At 37.5% G+C, this 16761-nt stretch overlaps 1 protein-coding gene across 1 annotated transcript in view; it reads left to right on the top strand.

Annotated features, from left to right (window-relative positions):
* The window catches only part of USH2A (usherin), a 747192-nt gene that overhangs the window by 608004 nt on the left and 122427 nt on the right, over window positions 1-16761 (top strand). Inside the window, exons 56-58 of the mRNA XM_001915645.4 lie at window positions 7378-7485; window positions 14529-14712; window positions 15656-15813. Coding sequence (XP_001915680.3) covers window positions 7378-7485; window positions 14529-14712; window positions 15656-15813 — 450 coding nt within the window. The remainder of the gene's footprint in view (window positions 1-7377; window positions 7486-14528; window positions 14713-15655; window positions 15814-16761) is intronic.

Consider the following 16761-nt stretch of genomic DNA (forward strand, 5'->3'; position numbering starts at 1 on the left):
ATGTTGATCTGTATTTGCAAAGAGTCTGCCAAGGACATAACTCATCTATGAAGTGCTTCTTGGGATGAACCTGATCACTAAAATATTGGGTAGAGGGGCCTAAGCTACGGCTTAGAATTTCACATAAAATATACAATTAAGAAATATATAATTACAAAATATAGAATCATGCAAATAAGCCTGTAGCAAGTAGTCAGAACCAAAAGTTATGAAGTTATCTCACAGGCATTTACATTGCAGGAGCCCCTTTGTTTTGATGTATTCATGCCCAGTTCATAGGAGTTATCAGCTGAACTCATACTTTAAAGCTTTGATACAAGAAATGGACAGTGCCGGTGGCAGCCCACAAGGGGGCAAGAAATTGACTGGCTTAAGTGGGATGGAGAGCTGCTGAGATCACATGGATGGTATTATCAAGAAAAGGGGACTGTAGCATGTGAATGTGTGAAATATTTTGCAATCAAATTTTGTGAAACAAATCATGATCTAAATGTGTCTTAGATATCTCTAAAGTAACTCCAGGGTGTCTTGGTGTTTTAGTTTTGAACATCCATATTTTCACGTAGCATCAGATTAAACTAGAATCCTGATATAGCTCTCTTCATCGCAGCCAAGGTTTCCAGTAGATGTTGGAAGTTTCTGGAATCTCCATGAGCAGGGATGCTCTGGAGGGGATCAGTTGGTGAGATATAAGGCAGATGAGGGCAAAAGAAACTCTTCCCGGCAGCAATTGATTGGATGTGTGTGTGTCAGATGGGCTGGGCCAAAAATCACGTTTGGGTGAACCAGTGCTAGGACTGGTTACTTGTCCCCAGAGTGTATAATACTTGATAACCACCTTTAAAAAACTTGTTAAAGTAACCCAGGCCTCTCAGCACTTGAACTAATTACTAACCAAGTTGATTGAGGAACTCGTGGAATTACGTATTATTTAGGACTGGTTGGTAATTCTCTAGAAATTAACGGATGACAATACAGAATTACTGGATGAATGTTTTGAAGTAGCCTTGGCTAAATTATAATGGGCAAAATGCCTTTTCCTAACTTTTTATCTGGAGATTAAAAATTAGAAACAAGCTGTTCTTTATAGAGTACATCAAATGTAACTTACATAGGCATGGGTTTTGTTTTCCAAATCATATTTTTATGATCCATAGGCAGAGTTTTTGTGGTCCCTTTTTAACACACATTTACTCTTGAAAGTGATGTTACTTGCAAGTGTAATTGTAATGAGTTTGGCTATAGTATGCCTCTTTCCTTTAAAAGAGAACATGATTCCCTATGGGAAAATTCAGGTAATTTACAGCCACGATAATCTTCACTATACTGAAATGTTAGATACTTGGCTTTTCTCCATGCATTTGCCTTTCTCTACTCTACAACTGTTATTTCCAGCTCTTTCAATTTGATGCTGAGCTCTTGAATGATGTTTTCTTTTCTCCTTCTACTCCTCGACTTCAGGATTAAGTTATGGTCAGAACAGTTCCTTTGAGACATCTCTTCAGTTCCCTCTTCTCATTCAGATCAATTCATGAGTAGTTTTCAATTGGCGTGCCCTTTTCATTGCCTGTTGCTAATATTTCACATATGTCTCATTTTAAGGACTACCAATAGAGACTTACTTAAAATGACAGCAAATTCCAGTTGAAATGTGTTGATTTTATTGAGTTTTACAGAGTCATACATTTGAAAGGCCGTCCAGTTCATGTAAATCATCTATGCGTGATGGCAGTCTCTGCTTTCCTTACAGATTATTTGAAACGCCTGTTAGTCATCCAACCCTAACAAGATGAAAAAATATAAGAGCTAAGAAATAGAATACAGAGAATACGGATTCAGATATTGCCTCCCTTCAAGTTAGTCTGTAGCCCAATTAAGCAATCTATGCTATCATGCATACAGATTTGGAAACTGAGGCACCCAGAGGTCAGAAAACTTGCCCGTGGTCATAGTTAATAAGTAGGTAAGGACTAGAACTCAAATAGTCTAACTTCAGTCTCTGCCCCTTAACGGCTATGCTGTACGGCCTCAATGCGTGAATTGCGTCAGTATTCAAAATGGAAATATTTCAATATATATTCCCACTTGAGTTTTTTTTTACTCAAAGTTTCACTGGGCTTTGAGCTGCCTATGTCATCGCTTTCTTTACAAGGCTAAGAAGCCTGACCCAATTGCTCTGGGCTACAACTCTCAGCCCAAATGCCCAGATTTCTATCCGGCCTCCCCCTTTCTTATCTCCATGATCATTGGTGAGTTCCTCCAGCCCTCTATGCCTTAGCTCCCTTATCTGTAAAATGAGCAGATGATAGCAGTACCCCAGCCAGTTAGTGAGGGCTTCAATCATGTTAATGCCCAGGAAGTGCTCAGAAGGCCTGCAAGCAGTGGGTGTTTAGTAAACTTTAGCTAATAGGTTATTTATTAATCTAGTAACTGACTTCCTTGAAAATAGCTGCATTTCTCATAAAATATATTTAATTAATGTATAAAGTCCAGCTAAAAGAGGAGTAAAAATGGAACAATAAAGGCCCCTGAGTTTCATTTTTTCTTTTAATTTATAGTTTTTGTATTGACTTTGTTTGAACCAGATCATTTTAGCATATTTCTTTTATTTCAAGAATAGCTACAATGGTTTCTACCATTTTGAAGTCCTTCAGATGCTGTTTAATCTTCGGAGGAAAGGCACTCATTAAAAAATTTCAATGTATCTGGCTGTAGTTCATACGTGACAGAGAGAGCACAAGGCTTGGTGTTAAAGTCATGAGTTTCTTCTGTGGGGGATCAAAATTGGCCACCCCAAAATGTATCTCTTTGGCTTGGTTATTTTTAAGGACAAAAGACTCTGAAAGAAACTTTGACCTTCCTCCTGTCTAAAAGAATTTAAGATAGAAGCCCTGTCCCCAGGACAGGCCACCATCATAGATAACTCTGGGTATTGGTAGACTGGGAGGATCCTTGCTAAGCTCATTTTTATCAAAGTTGTCTCTCTTGGGTCACATTGTCTACAGATGGCTCAGCAAACATGTGTTTACCAAACATTTGCTTTTCCATCTCCATGTGAATTGCCTTCCTCTCCTTTGAAGTCCCAAACCGCTACCTCCAACACCCTCCTTTGTCTTTAGCTGAAAATGGTATTGAAGGTGGTGATTTCTGCCATTTTTTCAAGTTCCTCAGTTTTCCTGGTTTTCTCCCATGTATGCATGTTATTGTTATTCTGTCTCATGTCAGTTTAATTCTTAGGTCAGCCAGAAGGATCTAGAGGGTAGAGAAATAGTTCTCCTCCCCTACAGCTCCTACCAGGGCCGATCACTTATTCACTGTGTGATTATTGGGTTCTCTGAGCCTCAGTTTTCCCACCTGTGAGGCGTGAATAATAATTCTTGTTCAGTGTTATTCAGGGTGAAACTTCTTCACCTTTCTCCAAACCTTTTCATGTTGCTGCTAATTCTCTCTCTCATTATCTTATAACTCTTTCTAGCTTGTGTAAAGACAGACCACCTAGGACAGCGTAATAACAGCTCCTGATGGTCCCCATGTGTAACATACAAGATTCTGAACCTGTGGGTAGGCAAGTGACATTTTTAGTAATTATCATAATAGTATTATTTAGAACTCTTTTTCTTGCAAGTTACAGAAAGCTCAGTTCAAACAAGCTTAATAAATGGACATTTATTGGCTCATGAAACTAAACAGTCAAGTGTGGACTTTGGGCATGGCTGACTCAAGGCTACAAAATGATGTTTCCAGGAGCCAATTTCTTTTCATCTCCGAGCTCTCCTCCATTCTGAAGCTCTATGTGGTGAAAGAAGAACAAACAGCAGGAAAAATCAAAGTTGTGGTTCAAGGCGTAGCTTTCACTGGCCTGAATGAGGTCACAGACTCAATTCCGAGCTGATAACATTGCAAAAGGAATGTGGAGCTGTTTCCAGGCCTGGGTCACATGTACACTTCTCAATCTAGGCAGAGTCAACTCTAAACAAAGCACAAACATTGATGGTGGTCAGAAGACTGGTTTCTCCAAGGAAATTTGAGTTTTGTTATAAAAAGAAATCTGAATGGACTCTTGAGGGTGGATATAGCAGATGTGGAGTTGCATGACACAAGCTGACAAATGTCATTTGAAATGAGCCTGAGTATTTCCACCCTTGCCCCATATAGCCCTTAAAATTGGCCAGCATGCCCACATTTCAGGGGCAGACACAGCTCTTAAGGATAAACTGCCTATGAATTAGACTAAGTCCATCCTCCTGCCCTCCTTCACTTGAGGTCTCATGTCTCCACTCACACCTTTCTGGTTCTTCAATCCTTGTCTCTTTTCTCCAGTTCACCACGTTCTCTCCTCTTGATTTGGTGATGTCTTTGAACTCTTCTGACTTCCTGACCCAGGTCTTCTACTCAATGCTCAGTTCTACATCCACCCCTTGATTCTGGTACTCCAGTAGCTTCAAGAGACGTATTCCTCTACTAGCCCCGGCCCCATATTCTGCTAAGGCAACCCATCCCATCCAATTTATACATTGGTAACAAACACCTTTGGCACACATTCCTCATCTATCAAAAATTCCTAAAGGGTTAGATGTTCCACTGCTGTACCATCTCTCAACAGCTGTCTTCTAGTGTTCTGGGTTATATATAAAATGGATGTCAATCAACTCGCTCCAGAAAGATTTTATAAAGAAAGGACGATTTCTATTCTTATATACATTAATTTTCTTTGTAACTACTATCCTCATTACAAATACCCTCAATCTTCTAACCAACCTTAGTGTACCTCTGTGATGACAAGTTTTCTCTTCCGTCCCTAAGACCCATCCTAATATGTTCTTCAAAAGTCACTGCATGTCTGAAACCAGACCAGCCAGAACACAAAATGAGGAAGAGCATGGGGGCTTTTTATGTTTTTTTTTTGGTCAGAATATTCCAGAAAAAAATCAAGTATTGCTTCACTCTTACCAGCCATACTTAAGTCTGGCATTCAGAAAAGATCTATAAAATATTTATAGTTCATGAATTATATTAATTTTGTTGTTATTTTAATAATACTCTGCAACTAGAGAATAATCTCCTACTCAGTGAAGTAGATGCTGTGGGGAGGGGTACCTAAGGAATTCTGAGGAAGGACCTCTTTGATCAAATCACACTCATGATGAATATCATGAATATCATAGCCTTGTAGCCCTGACGTCCTTATGGAGCACTTTTATGGGCTCAGTCTTCTTTAAATAATATTTAACAAACATTGAACACCTAAAATAGGCACTATTGGGAAAAAATAATAATAATTCAAAAAAAATACTCGAAGATGCCATCCTTACTCTCAAAGGGCTTACGTTCTAAGTGAGAAAGTAAGCTATTCAGCTGAAATGGTGTTACAAGGGTTAGGACCCCATTTTTTAGCAGTGGAAGTAATGAGGGGACACCGTCAGGCTAAATCAGCTTGCCACTGCCATCTCTGACCTTCAGGAAATTGGATATTTCCTTCCGTTTTCTTTTGAGCCCTATGTTTTGTAATCTTTAGCATTTTCCCATAAGCTTTTATCAAATGTACATGGCTTGGGTATGGCTTAGATCTTTCATCATATTTCTCATCTGTAAGGCAGGTAAATATCAAAATTATGTAAATCCTCCATAGCAACCAAATGGAAGATTACAATCAAATAAGTATCTCCATCTTATCACTAAAGTGATAAGGAGACACAAAGGGCTTTGAAGCTGAATCCTGGAGCAGCTCCAGCTACAGAAAATTATTGCTGTGGCAGAGAAACCAGATTCTAAATGAACCAGGTAGTTAATTTTGTCATTCATTTAACAAGCATCTACGTGGTGCCTGTCACTATTGGAAGGATACAGTGGTAGGCAAAACAATGGCCTTGCTCTTTTAGGGCTTGCATCATATGGGGGCGACAAACAATAAATAAACAGACATAATAAAACATTGGATAATGTTGAAGACTATGAAAGAAGAAAGTAATTTGAGGGGATAAAAAGTGCTGGGTGTAGCGTGTAGACAGAGTGGTCAAAATTTTATAAATGTATTTGGGCAGAAATTTGCATAAAGTGACAGAGTGACACTGAATGTGTGTGGAGAAAAAGTCACTTCACCTAAAGAACAAAGTATGTAAAAATGTAGTTCAAAATTGTGAAAAACAGGTACAATAATCATTAGATCCATGTTATAACTTAGCACAATTATTTGACATGTAGACTAAGTCCTATTTTAAAGAAAATAAATGTGAAGTTTTGGCATTGTTTGAATTCCCCCAATAATCAAGGCAAAAAATGTTAGCTTCACTATACCCCTTGTTGATGCTACTGAGTCTTAAGGTTGCTTCTGCTAAAACAAAGTACAACTCTAAGGAACCCATTTCATCTTCTTAACGGCCTTAGAAGCTGGACGATTCCCCATTTTACAGATCAGTAATCAAGGCAAAGAGAAGCTAAGTAACTTGCCCAAAGTCACCAGCCACGGACTGGCGAAGTCTAACAACATACAACTTCTCTTGTAAATGGATTATCATTCCTTTTTTTCCCTGCAAACTTATTAAGTAGTTATTGGGCTGTATCATATTGTGAATACAAAAGAAGTAATAAGCACTATGCCCTCATCAAATTATATTTAGTCTATGTGTAAAGACACAACCAATGTACCCTAAAAACTACAGAAGCAAAGTGTGAGGTGGTCCAGTATGGGCACACGTGGTGAAGGAAGACAAAGTTTAAAAAAAAAAAAAAAAAGAGTTCGCTGGTGTTAATATGAGCTGAATATGGCTTGGGGTTAAAAACTGTTGACTCGAACTTTCTTTTTATTTTTTCCACCCTTATACATCTAAGAAGCAGTTGCAGAAAGTGGATTGGTTAGCCTGGAGAAGAGACGGTTCAAGGGGGATTTGATAACTGTCTACAGATATTTGAAGAATTGTCACGTGGAAAAGAAATTAGATTTGTTCTACATGTCCCTAGGGGTGGAAGTGATAGAAAGAGTTCACCACAATATAAGGAAGGACTTTTGAACAAAAGGAGAGCTCTAGAGCTTTCTAAAGGTGGAATGGGCTCATTGGGAGACCGAGTATTCCAATCGCCTAGGCAGGACAGCCTCTCCAGTGACATGTTGTACAGGGGAATCCAGAGAAAGATGGATGGACGGATTACACAAATTTTAAGATCTCTTCTAAGGCAGAGAATTTGTTATTTTATCAGTGATAAATGAAATTTCTGTTAGTGCTGAGCTGCTAAGGAAGTCCCTATCTCCATTCGAGAGTGTTTTCTGCTCTTAAAAATTTTTGGATATCATATCTGCAACTCTGCATGTTCCTTCTGGGGCTTCATTGATAATAAATAACCCTCTCAAGATGTGCTTTATCTCTTCTTTGCTCTTTCTAGGTCTCCAGCCATACACCAACTACAGCTTCACACTTACAGCTTGTACATCTGCTGGATGCGCTTCCAGTGAGCCTTTTCTAGGTCAGACTCTGCAGGCAGCCCCTCAAGGTAATTAAAAAATACCCATGACTTGGGAGATGAAGTTTTCATATGGCATTTTGAAGTGAACTCCAGGAACTCTTTCCTTTCAAGCAAAGAAGAAGGAATAAAGTTGATAGGTACAAAATAAAATAATCTTCTAGGTTCCCATTCTTCAGGTTTGGTAAAACTATAAGCCTTCCAAGAGAATGTTTGCTTTCAATTCTTTAAACCTTTTGGGTTTGGTTTTCTGCGAAAAAAAAAATATGGATATATTGTTATATACTTGGATATGAAACTCCTCAAAAAATCAAAAGTTAAATCTATCTGGAGTGCCTAATATATAACAAGCACCAGGTTCACTGCTGAAGTTGGCTGAAATGTTCATTGCCCTCAAGAACTTACAGTCAAGTAGAAATGATAGGATAAGTACCCAAACTTTTATGAAGAGAGAGAATCTGAAAGGCGATGTTAAGAAGAACAAATGAACGAATGCTCAGCTTAAGCACAGGAGGGAGAGATTACAACCCACCATGGACATCCAGAAAGATTTTATGGATCAGGTGACTTCTGAAATGGACCACAAGGAGCAAGGATTTTGACAAATGGACAAGATGTACAATCAAATACAGTGTGAGGGGGTGTAAAGTGGGACCATTACCTTGGCAGGTAAATTGGCAAGGTCTATTAAATTTAAACTGTGAATTCTCCATGACACATCAATTTAATTTTCATTATCTGTGCCAGAAAATAATGCTTCTACAATTGCACAAGGAGGCGTATACCAGGATGTTTATTGAATCATGTTTCATTCGTTTGTTCAATGGTAAAATGGTGGAAGCAATCTAAATATCCATGAGAAGGGGAATTGCTAAATAAATTCAGATAGATTCCCATTGTGGAATTCTATGCATCAGTTTAAAAGAATGAGATGATCCATACATATGAAGAGGAAGTTATAGAATGCCATTAATATGTGGTATGTTTTATGTATAAAAACACACATAGAAAATGATATGCATTTCTATAGATAAATAAATGAATAGAAAAAATTCTGGAAGTATACACATCCAATGTATAACAATGGTTCCTTTTGGTTGGGCAACTGGGATGGGTGGTATCACTTACTTTTAGGAAAGAAATATGCTCAGAAGCTTGGGCTAGGGATTAACTAATTATTTGGTTAATCTTTATTATCTGCCTATTTTCCATGTGGGGAAACAGAGGCACAATAAGTTTCTAAAGGGAAATATGTTAATTGCCATCAGAGAGACCTGAACTACATGTCCGTTACTCTTCAAACGAAAGGAATTGTTGTACCTCAGAATATTAGACCTGAACTTCCTACCAGTAAATGGGGAATAAAATGGAAAATTCCACATATGGGGCATATGGCTCCTCACCAGGAATTCACTAATGATGTTTTCTATATAAAGAATGTTTCATGTCAAAAAGCTTAGTGTTCCTTTGAAAGGAAGAAACCAGCAGTGGATTTTTTGGAAAGGTAAACTATCAAATGGATACTTTGATGATAATGGATAATTTCTAAAGGATCTATCAACCAGTTTTGGCTGAAACCCAAGCTTGATAAAATAACAGGGTCTCTTGCTCCAGTTTACGCATCAAATCCACATATTTAAATTCTTAGAAAATATGCATCTACTTTCAAAAAAATTTTCATGAAAGAGCTCAGATTTCATGACTTAAAAATTATAGCTTTCAATAGTGCAGAGGAGTGTGAGATGGGAAATGTTTTACTTGATTTCTTTTTTTAACTATATGCACCTTTCCTATAACACAAATAACTGTACAAAAGAATGATAAAACAAATGGGCTTTTCTCTGTAGAACAACATGGATTTAGAAGCCATTTTCTGGCTGTGTAAGTGCCATTTGTGAATAACTTGTATGTGAAATAAGTATAGTCTGAGTACTTAACTTGTAGGTTGTAAAAAAACAAATCAACAGTAACATTAAGTTCTGTTGTTTTACTGTAAAACGGAAATATTTGCCATTTTTAATTAATGACCTAAATATAACTAATTATAAAATGCCTATTTGAGTGAATCAGACATAATTTGAAGGTCTCACATTTGAGTGTCCTAAGTGGATATGGAGAGAGTTAAAAGAAGCATTTTTTCATAGCCCCCCTGAGCTCTTCTCATCTCTCTCATTTGCAATCAAAAAAAAAAAAAAGTTAATGCTTATTATGACCTCTTTGATAAGTTGAACATAATTCTCTACAATTTTATCCTCATGTGTACCTTTAGTCAAATAGTGGGAAGAGTTCGAATTGGATTATTTCTCTCTCTTTTTAGAATTGCTGCTGTACCAGCAAGCTCTAATTCATTGTAGAGTTCAGTCATGCAAAATTGCATCCTCTAGCATTGATAATGTGGAAAGAAAAACGAAAGAAGACCAATCTTTCTCAGTTTCATTCCAGATTCCTCTTCCTCTGCCTTTCTTTGAACTATTGACATTCCTCTAGATGCTTTCACTATTCTTTGCACTTGTAACTCTATAGTCTCCTCTGGAATTTTCAAGGATTGGCTTTAATTCCTAATGAAAGTTGAAAGCTATCAAATTCTACAGCTCTCACAATGGCCACATTTATGGATTTAAGGCCTGTGTGTCCACCATCCGCTAGATGTTTATATTTAGGTGTTTTGCAAATACTTCAACCTCAGTATTTCAACACTTAAAATCTCTCTCCTCACTCCCCAACTTACTTCTCTTCCTTGCAAGAACACAAGCACCAAATTGACATTCTTAATGCTTCTCTTTTCCTTAAGTTGTAGTACGCAATTCTTTGTAAAATCTTATTAATTTTCAATCTTAAGGATTTTTTAAAAATTTGTTCTTCCTTGCCATCCCTTCTGGCATTGCCTTAGTTCAGACTCCTATAACTTCTCTGGATACTCTTAACTAGTCTCCCTACCTCTAGTCATTTCTCCACTTTCTCATATCCCCATCTCAATTCTTTTTCCTCTTTTGCCAAAATAAGTACATCTCACATTAGTCACCTGCATAGGATCCCATTTTGTTCCAGGGGAAAAAAATCCACATCTTCTTAGTAAAGCAAAATAAACCCCTCAAGTTTTAGCTTCTGCCAATCTGTCAAGTCTTTTGGTCTTCCCCACATGCCATTCAATGTGCCAGTCATGTTGATATTCTTGTAGTGCTACTCTACTTTCCCATGTCTCTAGGACTTGATGTGGGTTCTCCTCACCTTAGACACCCTTCTGTACATTCTCACTCAGCTAACTCTCACTTTTGTAAAATTTGGCCTACGTGTCTCCCCTTCTGGAAATCTTCTCCTATGATCACCTCCACTTCCCATCTATCCCCATCTCACCCCAGTCTATGTTGGGGAACCCTTCCTAAATGCTCTAGTAGCACACTATGCTTTCTTTTCTTAAAGCATTTATTAAACTGGATTATAAATTTTTATTTATTAGTCTTTATTTACCATGATACTATGGGTTCCTTGAAGAGTAAAGACTGTATGTCTTTATCCCCACATCCACAGTGCCCAGTGCAGAAAATGACACATAACTGGGGAGAACATTGAATGAATAAATTAACAAATAATAAATAGTCCAGAAGTAATGCATCCCTGGCATCAGCCAATACAGAACTGGTTCCCTTCACTAGCTTCCAACAGAAAGCCAATCCACAATAAATACTGGGATTTTTGAACTGGAATGAAGATTTATAGGACATCAGAAGTGGGTAATATTGCATCGCACTCAAGACAAATTTAAAACAAATCCAGTAGACACGTTTTGTTTTGTGTTTGTTGGTAGCTATTATGTCAAGAGACCCACCAAGGTTTCCTTCTGACTGTTCCCTCTTAGTCCTCTCAGCTAGTTTACCTGTTCCCCATCTCCTTTCTAGATGGCTTCCCTCCGACCATCCATTCCTTTTCCTTGAACTGTCTGAACTCTGCACTTCTATTATGTGGAATAGGTTTCTGATGTCCCCTGAGACTCAGGCTCAGAGAGGGAGGCCGGTTCTCCGCCTGAGACTCATCTCACCAATGGTGGGTCTTAGTCTATCAAAGATTTCTTGCAGCTGCCAAGATAACAGTGTCTCCATGTCATTATGCAAATAAAAACACAGCACTTATCAGTTTTTTACACATTTCAGTTTCACCTTATAACCAAACCAATGGACACAAGCTGATTACCTTTGTGAACAGAGCTTTCACCAGCTTGTATAAATATGAAACTCAACTTTTATTTTAAACACGAAGCAAACCCAAAATGTTGCTTCATTTTATTTCATTAACTCCTCTGTATCCACAGGCTGCATTGACTGATTCAAAAGTGGAAACTAAGAAATAGTCTTGCTAGTACCTTGGGGATTTTTAATATACCCTTCAACGTGAGAAAAGACATGACTGCAGGAAGCAGATTATAAACAAAACCTTTATACTTTGTCTCTTAAATCCACAAATTAACATGAAGTGTTAATTCATTGGTTGAATCGTCCAGCTGCCTTTGGCAGAGAAACCCAGCCATAAATGTACACTATGATTTGTGGATTTGTCCAAGAATCTAACATAGAGTGAGCTTTCAAAACAAAATGAACTACTTTCTTCTCTGGAATAAGCTGTTCCTTAGAAAATCAGTTAAGTTTGAGCCGTTTTTAAATTTATTTGATTCTTTCAGGATGTTGCTAAATAAATTGCATTTAAATATCCTGAAAATTTTTCTTTTGAAAGTGTGGAAATCTTAGCCTTTACTGAGGAACTTACACTGGAGATACAATCAACCCAAAACTATTGATTACAGGGAACCTAATATTGAAATGAGTTTTTAAAAGCTGAAGGAGAGGGTTACAGTGTCTATTCAGAGCATCCCCAGATGACAACATGAAATGGTAGGATTGATCTTTCTCATTGCTAGGTTCTCCATCAATATGTTTGTATGTCTATAAGAGCACTTTAATGTTTGACCTTGAATTACAGCTGTTTGTGTATATATTTTATCTTTTATACAGAAGAGTAACTCCTTGTAAGAATAAGCCACATCTTAATCACATTTTCATTCCATAGAACTGCCTAGAGTACTTAACATAGTAATTTGCAGGATATATATTTGCAATAAATTTGTTCATTCAGTATTTATTAGGCATTGTGCTAGCCACAAAGATACATTGACAAATGAGAAGGGGAAGATCCCGGCCCTCATGGAGCTAACTTTGTATTGAAGCAAGACAAAGAAGTAGACCACACAGTCATAACAACATAAAAATAATGATAATATCAAAGAAAGAAGAATGGTTATGATTTTATGGGTATCAAGAGCAAAATTAAAAAGGGCATATGAGTGGGCCAGCCTGATGGTGCAGTGGTTAAGTTCATGCACTCCACTTTGGCAGCCCAGGGTTCACGGGTTCAGATCCTGGGCACAGACCTACACACCACTCATCTAGCCATGCTGTGGCGGGATCCCATATACAAAGTGGAGGAAGATTGGCAAGGATGTTAGCTCAGGGACCATCTTCCTCAAGCAAAAAGAGGAGGATTGGCAATAGACGTTAGCTCAGGGCTGATCTTTCTCACACCCACACACACAAAATGGTGTATGATAGAGAGGAACAAGGTTGGGATCACTTTAGATAGTTAAAGTTATAGTTGGGGAGGGTGGTCGAATAACATATTTACCAGGTCACTGAACTATGAAAATAAAATGCAAAAATATCATGGTGATATGAGCAAAAGTGTCCTAGATAGAGGGGATGGAAGCACAAATGCTCAGAAGTGGGAAAGAACTGGAAGCATTCTGGGGAAAGAAAGAAGTCTGGAGTGGCTGGAGCTTCATGAATGATGGAGAAAATGGAGCCAGAAAAATATAGGACCATACAGGTTGTCATAAGGAATTGGAGTTTTATTATATGAATAACTTCAAAGGGGTTGTATATTTCATAAAGAGTACATGGGCTTACATATATACTTTATATACTTTTACAAAGATTACAATGAAATAGAGAAGGACAAGATTTAAAACACGGAGACCAGTTTAGAGACTATGACAGGAGTCTGAGAGAGAGAAACATAGCTTGGATCAGGAAAGGCAGCAGTGAAGATGTAGAGAACTATATATATTCAGGGTAGAATCTACAAGATGTGATAATAGAGTACATTTAGGTGTGAGAAAAAATGAAAACCTCAAGGATAATTTTTTGTTATCCAAGAAAATGGATAGATGGACAACATTGGGAGATGAATAGATTGTAGACAAAAAAACCAAGAGTTCTGTTTTGGATGTTGTCAGTTTTTGGTATATAATTAGTCCTCCAAATGGAGGTGTCCAGTAGACAGTTGGATGCACGAGTCTGAAGCTCAGGAGAGAGTTGTAGTCTGGAGATATATATGTGGGAGTGGTCAGCATATAGATGACATTCAAAACTGAGACTAAACGGAGATCTCACCTAGAAAGTGAGTGTTGGAAAAGAAGAAAGGAAAGGAGAAGAAGGGAGAGAAAGGGAAAAGAGAGAGCCTGGGTCTCTGAGACACTAGTCATTTTGAGGTCCAACTGGGGAAAAGGAGCCAGTAAATGAGGCTGGGAGGAACAGCCAGAGAGAAAGGAGGAAAAGAACCACAGCACGTGATGTCAGAGGGGCAAAGGGAAAGTAAGCTTATTTGTTGAATTTGATAATTCAGGTAAATCCTAGATTATTATTGTTTCTACATATTCCAAGCAAATAGGCATAAAGTTCAAAAATCCCTGGATAGTCTCTCAGGTCTTGATTACATGCAGAGTGACAGCCACAATGGAGAAATTTTCCTCTACTAAATAAAAATTTACTTTCAATCCAGAGAGTTATCTGACATTCACTTTCTAAAAGGCATTCACTTTCAAAAATAAAATCATCAAAGCAATAAAAAAATATTTATGCCCAATTATGTATTCCACCTCCAAAGGAAATAAATGTATTTTTGTGGCTCACCGTGAGATTTTTTTATCAACAGATAAAAGTATCGTAGTATGTGAGGTGATGGTGTGATTTTTGAGAGGGGGTTTATTTTATCCTAACAATAAAACCTCGTTGTATTATTTTTGCCAGGAGTTTGGATGACACCTCGACACATTATCATCAATTCTACAACAGTGGAATTATACTGGAGTCCGCCAGAAAACCCCAATGGCCTCATTTCTCAGTATCAATTGAGTCGTAATGGAACCTTGGTTTTCCTGGGTGGCAGTGAGGAACAGAATTTCACTGATAAAAACCTGGAGCCCAACAGCAGGTAAACGAAAAGAAAACTTTATCAACCACACAGTTAGATGTTTAGATTTTTCAGAGTTTAAAAAGAGCACGTCTCCAATGGAAACAATATTAATTAATTAATCTCGTCACTTATTAGCTGTTCCATGTCTGATGAGATCTTTTAATCCATTTCAGACGTCGAAGAGCCCAATGCTAACTTGTTACATCAGTCTTCAGAGTATGTGAAATTCCTTAAAAATATAAATAAATAATTAGTCTTCTGTCTGACATGAAAGCACAAGAATTTTTACATATATAAAATATACAAAGTATTAAGCTTTAAAAATTATCATATTATCTTCAAAAACGTGAATTCCTAAAATAGCAATAAAAGAGATTTAGAGAGTTTTGTTTTACATCAACTACCTTTTCTTTTGATGTAATGTTTTCTCTACTTGCTCCAGTAGATATAGACATGAGTGGTTTTAGGGAAAAAGTTCCACCTATTTGCAATTCATTCCCATTCATTTCTCAGCAGAGACGCAATATATCTTAGATCAACAGATGTTTTATTGCTGACAGTAGAGATCAATTTAGTTTTATTGTAGAGAGCAGCAGATCAATTTAGAAACAGCTTCCTCTAAACATATTTTCCTGAACTCCAACCCATTTAAAAATGGGGAAGATTAATTTGAATCCTCCGCAATCCACTAGCACACTCCAAGACTTTCCTGAAACCTCTAAGAAAAGCAATGAATTGCTAGAGGGTTAAAAAAAAAATGGGGGGAGGGCAGAAATAGTGACAGGAGAGAATGCTGCCCAAGCTAGAAAAACTACCAAGTCGATGGTAAAGTTTCTGGACAGGGAGCAAAGAATTTTCAATCTGTCACAAATTTGGGACTAAGCAATGGATAGAAAAGCCAGCAATCATTGTTCAGTTCTCTTGGCCTTGTCTTATAACAATTCTTTCTCTTTAAATATAGATACAGTTACAGGTTGGAAGCCACTACTGGAGGAGGCAGCAGTCCTAGTGATGAGCACATTGTACAAACACCTCTGTTGACGCCGGAAGAAATCCTGCCTCCGTATAATATCACAGTAATCGGGCCTTATTCCATTTTTGTAGCTTGGAGCCCACCAGGTAAAGAAATAAAATGTGTGTGTGTGTGTGTGTATATGTAAAACATTTTAGAGGAAATTAATTGGAGATAAGGATGGAAATGTGAATTTGGTAAGTTGGAAGAGTATAAGCTGTCTCCTTGATAAATATAGACAGAATAATCCCAACCACACTGCAGAGTGTATACATGCATAAGTATCTACATACATCCGTATAGATACAGATAGCTGTAGATATAGCGATAAAAATATATAGATACATTCTTTTCTATCAAAACAATACTTTCTTTCAAGTACCAGAGTCTAAAATATGACTTCTTATTCGTATATATCCAAGGTAAGTCGTATCGGTCTGAATTACCTTGAACATTCATTTCTATAAGACTCCCTAGATTGGATCATTGGCATTATATGATTCCCTTTAAATTATAGCAGTGAACGGGGACTTCAGAAAGACAATAGCCCAATTTGCCCTTGGGTTGTGACCAGTTATGGTAGCTGAATTTTGCCTCTCTAAGCTGCATAGCCTCCATTGAGCCATTTAGCCACTAGTGGGTTGCTTTTGTGGTTTAACGCATTATTATATTTCGATGTAAGCATCATCTTCAGGGAAAATTCTGATTGCATTAACACTGTGGAGTAAGGATGAGAGTGAACCCTGTTTGCTCTGTCTTGTAACATAAGGGACATATGGAGGTTTCGTTTTAGTAAAATTTAAAACCCGTTAAGGTGGTAAATGCACTTCAAAGATATGTGATTTCATTTTTAATGCCTAGTTTTAAGATGAAATTGAAACAAACCCTTATTGTTTCCATCAGGATAAGTTTAGCCACAGTTCAATATGGAAGTGAAAATAATTCATCAATAGCCATTTTGGCCATCAGCAGATCCATTCCATAAAATAATTAGCAAAGGCATATTTTTCATTGAATTGAAAAGTTATCTCAGTCAAAACAGGTCATGTAGTCAT

The sequence above is a fragment of the Equus caballus genome, chromosome 30, assembly GCF_041296265.1.
Source record: "Equus caballus isolate H_3958 breed thoroughbred chromosome 30, TB-T2T, whole genome shotgun sequence".
In the NCBI taxonomy this organism is placed as follows: Eukaryota; Metazoa; Chordata; class Mammalia; order Perissodactyla; family Equidae; genus Equus; species Equus caballus.